This window comes from Colletes gigas, unplaced genomic scaffold (assembly GCF_013123115.1).
Source record: "Colletes gigas isolate AHSC1104 unplaced genomic scaffold, ASM1312311v1 Colletes_gigas_Sc00002, whole genome shotgun sequence".
Lineage (NCBI taxonomy): Eukaryota > Metazoa > Arthropoda > Insecta > Hymenoptera > Colletidae > Colletes > Colletes gigas.
Window position 1 is genome coordinate 2,983,523 of NW_025106631.1, and position 18,041 is coordinate 3,001,563.

The 18,041-nt window shown below is 37.9% G+C and overlaps 1 protein-coding gene across 6 annotated transcripts; it reads right to left on the minus strand.

Annotated features, from left to right (window-relative positions):
- Nucleotides 1–98: 98 nt before the first annotated feature.
- Nucleotides 99–17,922, minus strand: LOC122403605 (zinc transporter 2). Of its 6 annotated transcripts, none has more exons than XM_043407226.1 (6): nucleotides 17,505–17,922; nucleotides 3,433–3,626; nucleotides 3,238–3,354; nucleotides 1,694–1,842; nucleotides 1,355–1,506; nucleotides 99–1,111 (listed from the first exon to the last, which is right to left on the minus strand). In XM_043407226.1, exons 1-6 carry the CDS (start codon nucleotides 17,534–17,536, stop codon nucleotides 502–504), a joined length of 1,254 nt encoding a protein of 417 aa, XP_043263161.1. In that variant the 5' UTR covers nucleotides 17,537–17,922; the 3' UTR covers nucleotides 99–501. The 6 variants fall into 6 exon arrangements, with proteins under 6 accessions (XP_043263161.1, XP_043263184.1, XP_043263168.1 ...); XM_043407249.1 differs by lacking the exon at nucleotides 17,505–17,922 and adding an exon at nucleotides 17,187–17,410; XM_043407233.1 differs by lacking the exon at nucleotides 17,505–17,922 and adding an exon at nucleotides 14,581–15,002.
- Between the last annotated feature and the right edge of the window lie 119 nt (nucleotides 17,923–18,041).

An 18,041-nucleotide genomic window follows, 5' to 3' on the forward strand; every position in this document is an offset into this window, starting at 1 on the left:
ACTTCGGATACATTTTTTTTTTTTTCTTTCATGTTTCAACACTTTACACCTCGATAACTCTTCGATTTCGAAGTAAAGTAAATATTCAGTAAATCATTTCGAGAATATAAAATTTAATTTGATCACATCACTGAAAGTCACTGTTAAAATAAATAACGATAATAACGTGCGTTGGATTTTGAGACCAACCGATTGAAATAAAACTAACGCGATCAAAGGAAACGTTATACTTTTTGTTGTTGAGCAATTGTTATCGGCTGTTAGTTTATGGGAGTAGGCTCCATATCCATGGTAAAAAGTATTTCTCGCTTCACGGTTGTGGAAAATGTGGCAATCTCCTAAGTCATTGTTGCGTACGACGCGGCTGGAAATGCTCAGCTCTCTCGTTCCAAGGCATTATTTTCAGCTCGCTTGCAGACCTTTCGAGTCTCGAGAGTCGAAGTTGGCCACTGGCGCGGCTCGTCGCGCGCCCCCTATTGAAATCCGAAGGTGGTGAGCAATTTACTGCGATAACGCCTTGCACTGTTTGCAATTCTCCATTCGTTCGTCGAACTCTTCTATCTGAAGTGTCATTTCGAAAAATTTGTACTCGTCGTGAATGTTCCTAGTCGCCGTGCGTAGTATGTCGTGCGGGCTAGTTCCCGGTTTTATCGCTAGATGCGCCGACAATGCAGTCTTATCCAACGAGAGGGCCCAAATACGAAGATTGTGCACCTTCAAGACCCCCTCTATTTGCGTGAACGTACTCTCCACTTGAGAGTAATCGAATCCCTTTGGTATACCTTCCATCAGAACGTTAATCACGTCCTTGATTATCGCGACCGTGGTGAATATCACCAACACCGAGAACAAGAAGGTGCATATTGGGTCGACTATGCTCCAACTCGGCTTGAAGTAAACGATCAACGCCGCGACGAACACCCCCGTGCTCTGAATGAAATCTCCCACAACGTGGATGAAAGCAGCCCGCACGTTTATGTTCTTTTTATCGTGGTTCTCGTTGTCGACTTTACCGCTTTCCACACAGTCCGTTTTCTTCTTGGACTGTTCGTGGCTGTGCCCATGACTATGCCCATGGCTGTGCCCATGTTGGTGCAACGACAAACCCATTCTGCGAAATAGAACCGATCACTAACATTAACCGATAATCATTCGGCTAGGATGACGGCAAAGTTGGACAAATCTTATTCGCGATTAACGAACCCAAATTTTTAGGGACATGTTCTTCTTTGCGTCACGCAGAGTTTTACGCATTTACAAAACTTGTGCTCGTTATTCGTGAATAAAAGTTGCCCGACCCTGAATGACGGGCGATCGTTGGACGGATTTTAGTTTAATGGTACATATCACTAACACTAGATTTACCGCAACGCCAACGGCAGACGAGATTAACATTACGTTCGCATCTAATTTGAAGTTTTGGTGAATGATCCTCTCCACAGCCAGGTAAAACAGTATTCCAGTAACTACCCATATCAACAAAACCGACGTCAATGCTCCTATTACCTGCAACGATTTAACAATGTTATAGTTAGAAATATTCGTTTGGACGTGAAACAACAGGGGCAGTGGACAAAATTTCTATAATGTCAGACTTAGATGAGTCAACTATAAGATGATCCCTAAACTTAATTTGCAGAGGGATTAATACAGAGTGCAAAATCTGTATTGCACGGCTGTGAGGTATACGTACTTCCGCTCTGTACCACCCGAAAGGCATTTTTCTCGTCGCTGGTCGACTCGCAACCCATATCGAGAATAACGAGATCATAAACGACGCGAAATCGGTCAACAAATGCGCAGCGTCTGTTGCGATGGCCAAACTGTTGGATAATATTCCACCTGTAACATGATTGTTCAGCTAAAAAACCGTTTACCTTGCTTCTTATTCGATTTCTTTTAGATATTGCAAATAGTTATAAAGAATGCCCTTGAACGATGTTCACGATGCGAAAGAAATTCCTCTTTTTGCTCATAAATTGCGCTTCCGTGATATTAAGTGATCCAGAAAATATTGCTCTTTTTTGGTCACTTTGCTTCCTGATTATTTTCAAACCGTTTATCGAGATGGCAACATTTATGACTATAAAAAATAGCCATTAATTTGTACGTTATGAAATCGTGACCGATAACGAAATAATCTTTTTAAATGATTCTAATCGCTAATTTGGAATTCCGTCCAGGGGTATTCTTTCTTCTTTAAAATACACACTGCTGCTCAGAAGTTAGGAATTAAGAGAATTTATGACAAAGTATGGGTGGTATACAGGGTGTTCGGGTGGGAAAAATTTTAATGGGGGATTCTAGAGGCCAAAATAAGACGAAAATCAAGAATATTAATTTTTCGTTTGAGGCTTCGTTAAAAATTTATTAACAATTAAATTCAAAAATTTCAAATCGTTCTGGAAAAATTATTTTTTGTTGAGGGGGTCAATTACAATCATTTTTGGTCATTACACATACCCCCGAAATCCTATCCACTTACGAGAAAAAAATTCCTTACCGAAAATCAAATGCCTAAATTTTTTGACGGGAAAAAAAAATTTCAAATCGTTTTGGAAAAATTATTTTTGGTTCCGGGGGTTAATTACAATCATTTTTGGTGAATAGACATACCCGCGAAATCTTGCACATTTTCTAGAAAAAAATTCAAGGTATGAAATTTTTCGACGGAAAAAAAGAATTTCAAATCGTTTTGGAAAAAATATTTTCGATTGCGGAGTTCAATTACAACCATTTTTGGTGAATAGATATACCCCCGAAATCTTGCGCATTTTCGAGAAAAAAATTCAGTACGGATGGAACTTTAGGCGTTAATAACTTTTTAATAAAGCCTCGATCAACAAATTGGTATTCTTGATTTTCGTCTTATTTTGGCCTCTAGAATCCTGCATTAAAATTTTTCGCTGGGTTAGCTGAACACCCTGTATACATGAATTAATAAAACATGATATACCGCTGGTCAATCAACTGTCTGAGAAGATATAACAATAGTAATTTGCATACATATTTGAACCAGAGTAACCACTTAAAGGGATTTCAAGCTCATACAATTTTCACTATTCTAACCTAAAAAAAAAGTAAATATGTGTACGGAATCCCAATATAAAGTAGTCTCACGGTTGTCTTTTTAAAAAATAATTAAAAAATAATTGACGTGACACTAGTTTAAGTAACGATAAATTGTTAACGTTCGAGCAACAGCGAGTAGGTTTGTCACGTTTAGTGGCGCATTACCTACGATTTCCGCTATCATAAACATTACGCACAGCATACTAGCAAGAAGTAGTTTCTTTCTTGCCTTTTTATCGATCTCCTCATCTCTTTCTCTGTGACAATGGTCTTCCGTCAAGGCTGCAACGGAGAAACAAGACAAGAATTACCGAACAGCGTAGACGGTAGATCGGAATCGATAAGAGGGGCGAAACTTACAGGAAGAATTTTTGTTATAATCGGCGGCTGCACTTTCGTCGGCAGACATACCCTTAACGACCGTACAGCAGCCAGAAAGTTTCCCGTGGACGCAGAAAATCACCTTCTTTGGCGCCGATATTTCGTTCTCTTCGACTTCGTTGTTGTTCGGCGGAATACTCGTCCCGTACCCGTACACAGCTTTATCTTCGAATCTGCAAATAAATAAAAACTCTTATTTTTCTCTTAAAAAGGAGGGGAAGGGGTCTCGTGTAAAAATTTTGAACCCAAAATTGGTCAAATCTTATTCTCGAACAACAAATTGCCAAACTAGACAATAATTTTGTAACTTTTGCAAATTTTACCATAAAATTTTGGATGCTTATTTTTTAAACATTTCATTCGAATTTCATTTCGAGTATCGTAAGTTTGAATTGTATTAACAAAGTGTTGATTTTAACAAATTACTTCGCTGTTAATGGGATAGCAATAGGAGATGCACTGTGGTCGAAAGTATATGCACAGATAACAATAACGAACAGAAAACTTTATTATAGAAGGCGAAATACATAATGATCTGCTACGTAGTGTCTGGACGCGAACTCGCGACGATCTGAGGAACGCACGGCACGGTGCTCGTCTAAAGAACGGTTCGATCAACAATCGGCGATCGCCCTAACCGAAAAGGGCGATTTCACGCCGTGTGCAACGCTGAACCGTTAACGGATTCCGTCTCGTAATATACCACGAACGGTTTCCTGTGACAACAGAAATTTTATCGCGGCTGCATAAATTGGGGTAAACCACGCTTCGTAAATGCAAATTCCCATTAAGTAAAACGTACCTAACGATTTGTAAATGAAACTAATTTCGAAACTGTTAAAAGATTCGTTATTCACCGTTTCCGTGAAGTTTTCGCGATACGGCGTAGTGAACAATTTTTCTAACAATGAATTATTTATTTACAATATGTTCACGGTTATATGCGCGTGAACTAATATATGTTGATGTTATACAGGCGTTACCGCGTTTGTACGAAAGTAACTGCCGACTGTCTACTTTTCATTTCGAGATATTTTTTATGACTTTTTATTTATAATTATCGCTAACGAGCGTGTTTTATTTTACATAAAAAAAACACACGGATTCGCGCGCATGAAACAGTAACAAAAATCTGTGTTTGGGAGTCGCGTCGACCAACCAGAATTCGAATACGAAATTGCGCACGAAAAGAAGATATCGATCCTTTTAAAAGATCGAAGTTAAATAGCGGCTAGAGAAATCATCAAAATATTGTATCATATGTTCTTCGTAACATTTCCGACCAGAAATTATTTATAACGGTTCGAAACCTTTTCAGTCACTATCACTGTGCAAAAAGTCCGTTAGAAAGTGAGCGTAATACATGCATCTTACTCGTAAGATCGGTGAAAGACTGAACATAAAGAGTCGATGGACTTCCTGGTGTTAAATGACCTAATATATACACAGTCGGATAACCTCTAACTATTGTTTTGTTATCCGTGAAATTGTTTACATAATCCCAAAACATAGATAAAACTAAAAACTAAATGTAAAACTATAAAAAAAAAGAAACATAACGTAACGAAAAATAACAACGCGTTGAATGTACTAATTATTATCGAACAATCACATTTTAAATACGATTTTTCTACGGTTCACTAAACCATTTTGTAATTGATTGCTTATTACAATGGATTTTATATCTCTCCAAGACACGGCTCAGCTCGGGCAGAAGCAATAAATCTCTGTTTTTTAATATTACTGTCGCTTCACGACGAATTGAAAATCGTTATACTTCCGTTCGATCTTCGATCCTGTGCAGACGTTCGAGCAAACGCGCCGTGGATCGTCGCGCGACGAATCGTCGACTTCGCGATTTTCCATCGCCGCGATCGTGGCTAGGAACAAACTAGCGACGTTTCAAGCGTGCAAAACGATTTGGTGACGGACAAGCGCCGCCCAAGACTCCTCGCGGCGAGCCAATGAGAGCCAGTGACGCGGCGCTGCGATCGTTTCGTCGAATCCGAAGCGAGGACCGAGCCAACGCGTTTGCGCATTGGCCGCTTGACCAACGACCACGATTGCCGCCAAAAATTCATCAAAATATACCTAGAACGAACGTTCTTTACGGTAGAAGAGTTTCTATGAAATATTGACTCGTGTATTTGCGTAGGATTTCGAAAAGATTATAAAAATTGAGTCACTAATTATCATACAACAAAACTGTTTTGTTCTGTTAATTTATCACGCTGTAGATATTATGTGCTCTTCCGGGAATTGCTTTTGGAATCGTTGAGGGTTAAGTGTAGTTGTGTTTTTCATTGTACGGACGCGGAAACGAACCGTCGAAAACAACGGAGATGTTTGGAAACTCAGAGGCGTCGTCGAGATAAGTTTCTTGAACGACGTGCACGCATTTTACGTGACATCGAGTTTTTATCAATCGTTATCGTTCAACGTGCGGCTCTGCTATCTGACAATACGTATCACGGACGATCCATGCCGTGTGCAAATGCGTAGACGGTAGATCGTTATCCGCCATGACGATTTTCACTGTCGAAAGAATCAGGTTTCTGCGTCGGTCACGCGCCGACGATAATGCCGTGTGCAAAACCGATCGAAACGACGAAGCACGACAGGCAAAAATTTTATTCAACTTCGACGGAAATTCTTCGTTAAAATTACGAGTTTGGCTCGACAAAGAATCTTTTTACTAGTGTTATGTATCTTGCAGTATTAAAACTCGATATTTAAACAATATTCTCTAGGTACGATCTTCCTATTTATTTATTATCGAGATAACGAGGGAAAAAAATGATTTGATAAGGCAGGACTTATTTACCTCAAGCCCGGTAAATTAAAGTACGTTAAAGCCGTGTAACCCTAACCTAAAATAGAACATAGTTTTCGTGTCCCACCAACGAAATCGTATGAATTTGTTGACTTTGTTCAAGTGCAAGGAAAATGGAAAAGAACTAACGATCGACGATACCATTCGGAACATATAATCGTTGATCGTTCGAGGCGATTGACGCTATTACATAGTAGCCTAATCGATCGCGATAATTGTCAATTAAATTGCTTCGATTGTACGTTTGTCATAAACGTGAATTTATGAACTGTTACGAAATGTTCGTAACGTGTAATGCAAGCCATTGATTTCGAATATAGTTTGAAATTGCAGGTGCACTTATAATTATTAATATTAAAATAGAGTCGGTATTTTTAGAGCAAGATGTTAATATAAATATTCGACGAGTCAAGTGGGGAAATCCGTGCTTTTCAATATCACTCATCGATCGAAATCGATCTACGTAAAAGAATAATCTTCGTTGAATCGAACCTAATAATTTTGTCCAAGATTATTACGAAAAAAAACAAGAATATTAAAAAATTAATATACAATGGGAGATTCTAGTGGCCAAAATAAGACGAAAATCAAGAATACTAATTTGTTGATGGAGGCTTCGTTAAAAAGTTAATAACGTTTAAAGTCTCGACTGTATTTAATTTTTTTTCTCGAAAGTTCGTAGGATTTCGGGGTTAGGTCACTTCACCAAAAATGATTATAATTGACACAAGCGACCAAAAATAATTTTTTCAAGAAGATTTGAAATTTTTTAATTTTGTCGAAAAATTTCACATCTTCACGAATTTTTTTCTAGAAAGTGGGTACGATTTCGGGGATATGTCTATTCACCAAAAATGCTTGTAATTGACCCCTGCAACTAAATATAATTTTTTTAGTATGATTTGAAATTTTTTTTTTCGTCGAAAAATTTCAGCATCTACTCGAATTTTTTTCTCGAAAATGCGCAGGATTTCGAGGATATGTCTGTTCACCAAAAATGATTGTAATTGACCCCTGCAACTAAATATAATTTTTTTAGTATGATTTGAAATTTTTTTTTTCGTCGAAAAATTTCAGCATCTACTCGAATTTTTTTCTCGAAAATGCGCAGGATTTCGGGGATATGTCTGTTCACCAAAAATGATTGTAATTGACCTCTGCAACTAAATATAATTTTTTTAGTATGATTTGAAATTTTTTTTTTCGTCGAAAAATTTCATCAGCTACTCGAATTTTTTTCTCGAAAATGCGCAGGATTTCGAGGATATGTCTGTTCACCAAAAATGATTGTAATTGACCCCTGCAACTAAATATAATTTTTTTAGTATGATTTGAAATTTTTTTTTTCGTCGTAAAATTTCAGCATCTACTCGAATTTTTTTCTCGAAAATGCGCAGGATTTCGGGGATATGTCTGTTCACCAAAAATGATTGTAATTGACCTCTGCAACTAAATATAATTTTTTTAGTATGATTTGAAATTTTTTTTTTCGTCGAAAAATTTCAGCGTCTACTCGAATTTTTTTCTCGAAAATGGGTAGGATTTCGGGGATATGTCTGTTCACCAAAAATGCTTGTAATTGACCCCTGCAACTAAATATAATTTTTTTAGTATGATTTGAAATTTTTTTTTTCGTCGAAAAATTTCAGCATCTACTTGAATTTTTTTCTCAAAAATGCGCAGGATTTCGGGGATATGTCTGTTCACCAAAAATGATTGTAATTGACCCCTGCAACTAAATATAATTTTTTTAGTATGATTTGAAATTTTTTTTTTCGTCTAAAAATTTCAGTACATACTCGAATTTTTTTCTCGAAAGTGCGTAGGAATTCGGGGGTATGTCTATTCACCAAAAATGATTCTAATTAACCCCCGCAACTGAAAATAATTTTTCCAGAACGATTTGAAATTTTTGAATTTAATTGTTAATAACTTTTTAACGAAGCCTCCATCAACAAATTGGTATTCTTAATTTTCGTCTTATTTTGGCTCCTGGAATCTCCCATTAAAATTTTTCCCAGGTATGGCCGAACACTCGGTATAGTTTTCTAATTGGTTATTCGTTAAAAATATAGTACGTTTTGATTCCGTAGTGACTATGTTGAGTCATCGGATGTCCATCGACTTTGAAACGATATCTCAACCACAGTGACAAAACTGTTTATGTTAGCAACAACCGTATCATAAAAAGAGACCCGACAATAGAAACAGTATCCTGCGTCGGTTTGAAAAACGGAAGTACTGGTACAGTGAGTACAATAAGTATTCCAAACTTAGTCACTGCGAATACAGAGGAAAATCAGTTATCGTACGTGTAAGATAATGTAATACACTCAACCACACGCATGTTACTCTGTATGTATATAATCATCCCAGTAATTAATAATGAAAAATCCAAGTTAAATAATAGTTGAATTTTTATCGAACTGCTAACTGATATACACTTTTTCATCTTTTGTTTGTTATTTGAAATTTTTATCTAGATAAGGATGTTGTCCATTATCATTACGTACACTGCTGCTCAAAAATTCGAAATCATTCGCATTTAATGAAATTTTAACAAACGAATACATTCTATTAAACAGCAGAAATTTATCTAACAGTTTAATTGTATGCACGTGCATAATTTATATTTCCGATAACTCGTGTTAAGCCGTGCGTTTGAGAGTATAGTAAATATAAACACAGTCCAAAAATAATCAAATATAATTATAAAAATGACCACGGATTAAGAATCGTATTCTTATTGTATTTTTAACCGTTATAAAAATAGTAATTAAATTCTGCTTCTACATTGACGTTGAAATGGATAGCCCCGCTCTGGTGGCGCGTCGCGTTCCCCAAGCGTGAATAAATAAACACAACTCCGGAAACTCTTCCTTCCCAAGATATGAACACGTTCCGTTTCGCAGTATTTTAGGAATGCTAAAAACTCACTCAAAGCAAGCGCTGAAAACGATATCCCTCTGCGATAATACACGCCTCAACGTCGATATTTCGTAGACCGTCGGTAACGTGCGAACATTCCCGGTTTCCGAATTTTGTCACGCGAGAAAAGGAAAGGTGTCCCCGCATAGAGACGACGAGCTTCTGCGGTGTCCCCGTTAGCTCGTCCGTGCATCAACCATGCATGAACTGCCCACTCGATATTAGAATAAGTCATCCTGATAACACCGTCTTAACTATGAAACGTTTAGACACGGACTGATTTACCGCGATGTCTTCAATGTCAGAGCGGCACCGTTGTACTGCATAGCACGCTCGCAACAGAAAAGAAAGCACGAATTTCGCGAAAGCTTTCGATGCAAAGAAACCGTGTTTACAATCGTGGGAAGAAAGAGTTTACGAACCCACGTTTATGATACCTACGTTGTTGAAAAGAGACACGTTACCAAATTGGAACCACCTATTTCAGTCGTAGTCTTTTTGTTACAACTTATCTTTTTAATTGTCTTGTTTGGCACGAAATACGAACACGTGGTAAATAAATTAATTTGTAATCGGATAAAAGAGAAAGTCACCAAGAATTTTTCGATAAGACGTGTGAAAATGTTTCCAATAAATCGTATTTATCATTGTCATAATTATTTTTATAATCACGCTCTGAGACACATACGTGGTAAATAATTTTTTGATATGTTTCATTTTTGTTAATGTACAACAAAGTTTAAGTAACTATGGTGTCTCTAAGTTAATTTATACTGGGAAAAATTGTAATGGGAGATTCTAGACGCTAAAGTATGGCGAAAATCACGAATACCTATTTGTTGATGGAGGCTTCGTTAAAAAGTTGTTAACGTTTAAAGTTCCGCCCATATTGAATTTTTTTTCTCGAAAATGCGCAGGATTTCGGGGTTAGGTCTATTCACCAAAAATGATTATAATTGACACAGGCGACCAAAAATAATTTTTTTAGGAAGATTTGAAATTTTTAAATTTTGTCGAAAAATTTGTCTACCTATTCGAATTTTTTTCTCGAAAATGCGCAAGATTTCGGGGATATGTCTATTCACCAAAAATGATTGTAATTAACCTCCACTATCAAAAATAATTTTTTTAGAACGATTTGAAATTTTTTAATTTTGACGAAAAATTTCATATTTTCTCGAATTTTTTTCTAGAAAGTGGATAGGAATTCGGAGGTATGTCTATTCACCAAAAATGCTTATAATTGACCCCCGCAGTCAAAAATAATTTTTTCAGAATGATTTGAAATTTTTTAATTTAATTGTTAATAACTTTTTAACGAAGCCTCAAACGAAAAATTGATATTCTCGATTTTCGTCTTATTTTGGCCTCTAGAATCTCCCTTTAAAATTTTTCCCAGCGGTAGTAGAACACCCTGTATAATATTCCGAAAAATTATAATTGATTCGCGTTACTCGGGTGCAATAAATTTTGCAGCAATCTGCAACAAGTGAGAAAATAAAATATGCAACGATTCGATATCTTAATTAAACGATAAAAATATTTATTTTAAATGCGCGAGTGTAGTGGATATTTTACTCTGAATTTTAAAAATAAATTTCAATTTTTCGTCGTGGGAAAAAGACGCTTGTTATTTTTTTATAATTCAAAGAATAATTTCAAGATGAGCTACGTTATTCTAAAAAAAAAATTACAATTTTCAACAGAAGTCTCTGTTTGACAGCATTCCCCAAAAACTGGTTCCTGAATAGAGTCCCGTATGAAGTACCGGTTATCGAACTAGTTATAAATAATACTCCTATAGAGGAAGCATTTCTTTTTACTCGGCCGTTTTTCTTTTCGATAACGTTTCTTTTTCTGGTTCAGTTGGACAGAAAAATAAACGTTGCGTTGGGAACGTAATAGCGAAAATACTCTTTGGAATAGTTATTTCCGATTTTCTGTTTGAATAAAATTTATTTTTCTTGCTCTCCGCTTAACGCGACAAGTATTGTCCGAGTACTACGGATCGCCGCGTTGGGAATTCGATCGCGTGTAAATGCAGGTGATAACGGGTAATTAAATACTGGTTAAACACCGGTGACCACAGGAATTCAATATCAACGATCGTAACACGATCCACGTTTTCCGTTTGGCTGAGATCTGCGGGATCCTCCCACCCCTTCGTTTTGCTTTTGCCGACCCGTTATCGAGATAACAGAGGGGAAATATTGTCATCGATCAAAATTTATCCCGCGTTCCTTAATCTTTTTGCGTTTCTCGATGTTTCGAAGGTATACAAAATGGAGAATTCCAAGGTCATCGATGCTTTTTTAACTGGAATAATATATACATGGTGTTTAGTTACCCGTGGGAAAAATTTGAATGGGGGATTCTAGAGGCCAAAATAAGACGAAAAACATGAATACCAATTTGTTGATGGAGGCTTTGTTAAAAAGTTATTAATGTTTAAAGTTCCAACCTTACTGAATTTTTTTCTCGAAAATGCGCAAGATTTTGGGGGTATGTTTGTTGACTAAAAATTATTGTAATTGACTCCCACAACCGAGAATAATTTTTCCAAAACGATTTGAAATTTTTTTTTTCCGTCGAAAAATTTCGCACCTTCTCGAATTTTTTTCTCGAAAGTGGATAGGATTTCGGAGGTATGTCTATTCACCAAAAATGATTGTAATTGACCCCTGAAACTAAATATAATTTTTTTAGTATGATTTGAAATTTGTTAATTTCGTCGAAAAATTTCAGTATCTAGTCGAATTATTTTCTCGAAAGTGGGTAGGATTTCGGCGGTATGACTATTCACCAAAAATGATTGTAATTCACCCCTGCAACTAAATATAATTTTTTTAGTATGATTTAAAATTTTTTTTTTCATCTAAAAATTTAGGCAATTGGATTTTCGGTAAGGAATTTTTTTCTCGAAAGTGCGTAGGATTTCGGGGGTGTGTGTAATGACCAAAAATGATTGTAATTGACCCTTGCAACCAAAAATAATTTTTCCAGAGTGATTTGAAATTTTTCAATTTAATTGTTAATAACTTTTTAAGGAAGCCTCCATCAACAAATTGGTATTCTTGATTTTCGTCTTATTTTGGTCTCTAGAATCCCTCATTAAAATTTTTCCCATGGTTGACCGAACACCCTGTATATTTATTCTTTTATATTGTTATAAAGTATAATCGATTCGTTCGTTCCCGAAGTATTTAAAATTTTATTTACACGCTTCGAAATTACACGTCGCGTTCAAAATGGCTTCCGTTCGCGTTGATACAATAATAAAGTTCCGTAATAAATGACTTATATGAATTTTCTATTTCCTGCGGCGTAATTGCAGCGTACGCTGAGGTAATTCTTTGCCTTATATCCTCTGGCGATTATGGTAAACAACATTCTTTAATTTCCGTCGTGAATGGAAATCGAATCGAGCGAGATCCGGAGAACTGTATGGCCACTTCACAATTCCCACAGTATGGATTACGAGCCAAGTAATTGTTCGATAACATTAAGAAATATTGATATTAACTATAGAAAACACTGGCGTTGGCCGCATTTTTAATTAAAATGGTGTTGTAAATAAAGATAAGTTATCTCCCAAGGTTAATTCTATTAGAGTAATTGTTCAAAATGATGCATACACAGTCGAGCCAGAGACTTGCAATTAGTTGGGTACACGCGTACAACCGCCAGATTTTCTGTTCAGAAAAGAAATTTCACGTTTCGAAATTGTTAAACATGACTATTAAACACGATTATTTATAGTCGTTAAATATCGTTGTGAAAGCAATTGTTTCCTCTGATTTTTCAATTACACTGCTACGGTCTACGTTTAATCATTGTCATTGTGAATCATATCTTACTTAAAACATATGGTTATCGCTTGGAAAAGATGATAATCGAAAGAACGTCTGAACTATATACCGGATGAATTTTAGTTTTAATTATTAGAATTACACTAATATTTTTATTGTAATTTTATGAAATTTCTTCTGTATTTTTCATCGATTCGATATATCAAATTTATCTTTTATCATTGATTTTGGCTACAAGGTTTCTTGGTACCAGGAATCGTTTAAAAATATTTTAGTTATCACGTGAATGAAGTTTACGTTTTTACATGGTTATCGCTTGGAAAAGATGATAATCGAAAGAACGTCTGAACTATATACCGGATGAATTTTAGTTTTAATTATTAGAATTACACTAATATTTTTATTGTAATTTTATGAAATTTCTTCTGTATTTTTCATCGATTCGATATATCAAATTTATCTTTTATCATTGATTTTGGCTACAAGGTTTCTTGGTACCAGGAATCGTTTAAAAATATTTTAGTTATCACGTGAATGAAGTTTACGTTTTTACATATAAAATACACTACGTTTCCACGACGATTCACCGTAACTGTAATCACGTTTACTTTTCCGGAGTTTGTAAATACCATTTTCCTTATTATGAAAAGTTGTCGTGATTCCCGGTCAAGTAACACTAACGGAATGTGCGTCGCTTCACATATTCTCCACGTCATTGATAAACACACGCATATCCACTTTCGCATGATGCAAATTTTCTTATTTTATTAGACACGTTAAACCGTCGACCAAAAGAAACACCGATTTTTCACAACGACATTCAACCCACTGTGCAATTAAAAACAATAAAAAAATGGCTTCGAATATTTATATTAATTATTATAAAATAATAAAATAAAATATTTCGCAACGTGCAAATAAAAGTTTAATCCCTCGATCGAATAAACGTCACGAATAAATCGTTGTACGTTTCCGTCTCTGAATAACCAGAAATACGTAATTGATTCAAGACAGGAAGGATTAATACGCGAAGGAATATGTTACAAGGACACGTGTTCGAACAACAAAACTTGATAATAAAACACGTTCAGATACCGGAGACTACTCAATTTGAATAAACGGTCTTAAAAAACGACGAGATAAAAATATATCACCCCTAATGTCGTGGAGAGTGGTACGCTAAGCAGATCGAGGATATTTAAGCAACACGTGTGTTCCGAGGATGGAAAGCGGGAAGGAAGAGAGGAAGGAAAGCTGATCAACGGGGAATGGAATTTCAGGTGGCGGTCGCGAAGCGAGAAGAGAAACGATTGTCTGACATTTCGGTGGGCGACGATGGCCGAAAGCGAGCAACGGTCCCCGATCGTGATTCGTCGTCGCGCGTTGTCACTTTCTCTCGGTTTCGATGCATGAAAATCGCAGTTCCGTGACGCGAACGACGATCGCGGAAGGACGCGCGCACCGATGTGGTATTAACGGAGTTTCTCTGGCGGGAAACGGAGTGGGGAGGCGATCGAATCGGGATCGAATCCGCAAGGATAATCGAGGAGAACTCACAGCTTGATCTTCTCGTCGTCCATGATCCTCGGGGCGATGCGTACTGGACGGCGCCGATCGACGATGGTCACCGCGAACAGAATCGGTTCACCGCGATCGATCGAAAAATATGGGAAAAGAAGAGACGAGGGAACACACGTCGCGGCGGCGAAGAGAGCAGCGAAGACGAAGAAAAAAAAAGGGAGAGGGGGAGGGGGGAGGAGGCGGAGAACAGAAACCGTCGGTAAACCGAACAACGAAGCTGATCGGAAACAGTGATCGACTTGTATCGAGAGCCGTTAGATCCTCCGCTGACCGGCGACGAAATGACGCGGACGGACTGTGCGCGCACCCAGTTACATAAAACAACGAAACCCGCCTGCCACTTCGCGCTGTCTTTTTCAGTAGAAAACCCTCTATCCGGCCTAGTCCGTTTGTTTTACCAGATAACTTAACTCTCAATAAGTTTCTCCTACTTCGTCCCTCTTCCACTCACTCCCACGTACGATCTCTTTCTCTTTCTCTCTCTCTCTCTCGATCACACCCCCGTCCCCCCTGCCCTCTACCCTTCGTGTGCGTCTTTCCTCTCGCAACGTCCCGTTCACCCCTCCCCGCCAACCGCTGCGCTTCCTCTATCTGTTTCTCCCCTGTCGTTGTCTCTGTCTCTGTCGCGCCACGACTTATCGCCCGCCTTTCCTGTTTTTCTCGTTTCCTGACCGTTCCTCGCCGTTCGAATGCTCCCGTCCGTTCTGGATTTCCCGCGCTTCCGAGACGTGTCGCGAGTCAAAGGGGGACCGCGTCCGCCGTTCGATCGTCCGATCGACGCCATTCGTTCGATGCCAATCGATGGCCCCCTCCCCACACCCTCCCACTCGTTCTTTGCTCGCACTCCCCCACGGTCGCGTCGTCGCGTCCACGAGATACGTACTCTGTCTTCGCGAGCTTCGAATTCCTTCGTTTACCGAAACAATTCGTTCGATTGTCTATGCACCACTGGGACGAGAGCACCTCGAGGCGAACACCGACGAATGACCTTCGACGCATGATAAAAACGTACTTCGACCGGTAAAGAAGTTTGGGGATGATTCGAAGCGATCGTACGGCAAATTTTGTATTTAAGGGGCCATTCTACCTTGTAGGCATGAAAAATACGTGTTTCTTTGTGATTTTTTTTTTGCGGGTTATTAAAGAGCGATTAATTCCGGATTTTGTAGATACATTTATTATATATTTAGCTATATTTACGAATTTTTGCAACGCATAATATCTATTGATTACGCTGTTTTTGTTGATCATCAAACAACAGTTTTTACGAACGGCACCCGACTGCGTACGTGATATCTTGCGAACAAGTTATTCGAAATCCTAAAACCAACGATATTCTTAATATAGATGAGTGTGGTTATAGCATGAACTAGGATCTTTTCAAAAAAAACAAAAAATGGCAAAATGGCAGCTATTTTACGAAAAAAATACTGAATATTTTCATATATTTGGTTGCTTTTTTGTTAATAAAAGAAAAAGTATTGCATATATCGCAATTATCCTAGTTCATGCTACAGGGAGACCAGTTCTGAAGATACTGTATAAATTTGATGTTTATATCTTGAATAGTTTTTTAGTTATCACGCAACGCAGTGCCGAAAAATGTAGTTTCGAGAAAAACAGCTTTAAAGTTTCACGTCTAATTGTTATACCTGCGCGCGGCACATTTCAACAGGCTATAACTTCGTTAGTTTTCCGAATTTCAATTTAATATTTGGTAGACGTATTTTCGAGACTACATACTAAAGGAAAATGCAAAAAAAAAAAAATATCGATTTTTTTAATCCCACAAGGTAGAAAGGCCCCTTGAAAGAAACGAAACTTCTCAAACGTAATAAAAATAATGTTACTATGATTCAGTTTGGAAAACATCCCGCAGCGAAAAGGACGCAAGGGTTTTTCTCTGAGCGTTCCATTGCGACCACGAGGAGATCGTCGAGGGTGCAGATTTTGACACTTTAGGTTTACGTCAGTTTTCACTGCTCAACGATATCGTTGACACTTTCTCAAATTGTATCGTAACGAGCGGAAGCATTAATTCTCAATGTTGATGAAATTATTATAAAGAGCGCCGATCACCAGCAATCGCCACGGCATGAATGTGTTAAATGATTTTGTGAACATTGTCGATTTGACTGAGGCTGCAGACAACTGAAAGAAATATTTATGTACCTTTTCGACGATTATTTTGATTCTTCGTTACGACCGTTTCGTATTTGTCGAATTACGCTATAAATAGAACAAGGCGATACATCCAGACACAGGTAACGAATCGAGATAATGTTGTTCAAACAATTTAGCGCTCAAGAATAATAGTATTACCCGGAACGCGTTTTAGCTACACTTGATACTTATCGATAAATGTGTGTATACGCATACGCATGCACGAGGAACACGAAAACGACGAATCAACGAGTATGCAATATTTCACATTATTTCGATTCCATGCAACCGCCTCGGTTCTGACAAAATCGCGCGCATTTTAGTCACCCGATCGCGCCACGAGGATGGACGTTTCTTCTTCTGCGCAGCTATTCGAAAACTTATGGAAATTCGCGAGAGATGATTTTAACATTGCTTACCAGAACGTGGAGAGAGCGGGACGTGAGCATCCTATCGTGTAAACACGCGGTCGGTATCTCCCGTTTAACCGATTTATCGAGAATCGTGCAGAAACGTCAACGTTCCAGCATAATCTCGCGTGACTTGATCTTTCCACGATCATACGAGAAACATAAAACTTTTACGCGAATTAGCGTCACGAGCCTGGCGTATTCATGCCAAATTCTAGCTGTGCACTTCGATCGTACGACTCGTGTTTACGTTATAAACGGAGAACACGAGGGAACGGAGGGAACATCTTGATCCTGCACGACAAGAACACAACTGTTGTTACGTACGATATTTGATCGTCTCGATTAGCTCCGTCCATTCTTGCGTTAGGGTTGTCGATCCTTGTATGCGAGAAATACGAAATATATACGATTCTATCGTGATTTGTACGAATAATACTGGCGCGTGCGAGAAAAACGAACGTCGAACGCGTAGAGCTTGGTCCGCACGCACGGCGAATCACGGCGCGACGTCTGCGTTTTTCTATTGGCTGAAAGATGTCATTAGTAGTAAACTAAAGTCCCCGTTCTTTCGGGATCCGTCGTCAAGTTTATACATTTCCAACGTAAGACGATCGACGCGCGATCTTTCGATATTATTCACTAGAGAGGCGATTTTTAGCCCGTGGTCCACGGGGACCCCTGGCGGACCGTAACGAAATTTCTGAGGATCCACAAATTTGCGCACAGGTACTCTCAAGACGAAATTAGCATCGTACCCTAAAACATGCTATCGAAAAATAAAATGCAACGAGACTTCCATTGTACAATTGTCCGTATTTTATGCAGGTTTTTTTTTACACAAAATAACAGGGCACGATATTA

Bases quoted from the DNA above. Each gene is read 5' to 3' on its own strand.
- LOC122403605 (XM_043407219.1), bottom strand. From the start codon at position 5,319: ATGGAAAATCGCGAAGTCGACGATTCGTCGCGCGACGATCCACGGCGC. The intron at 3,627-5,230 runs GTATAACGATTT...ATTTATTTGCAG, and splicing joins GGATCGAAGATCGAACGGAA to ATTCGAAGATAAAGCTGTGT. The intron at 1,507-1,693 runs GTACGTATACCT...AAATCGTTGCAG, and splicing joins TCGGGTGGTACAGAGCGGAA to GTAATAGGAGCATTGACGTC.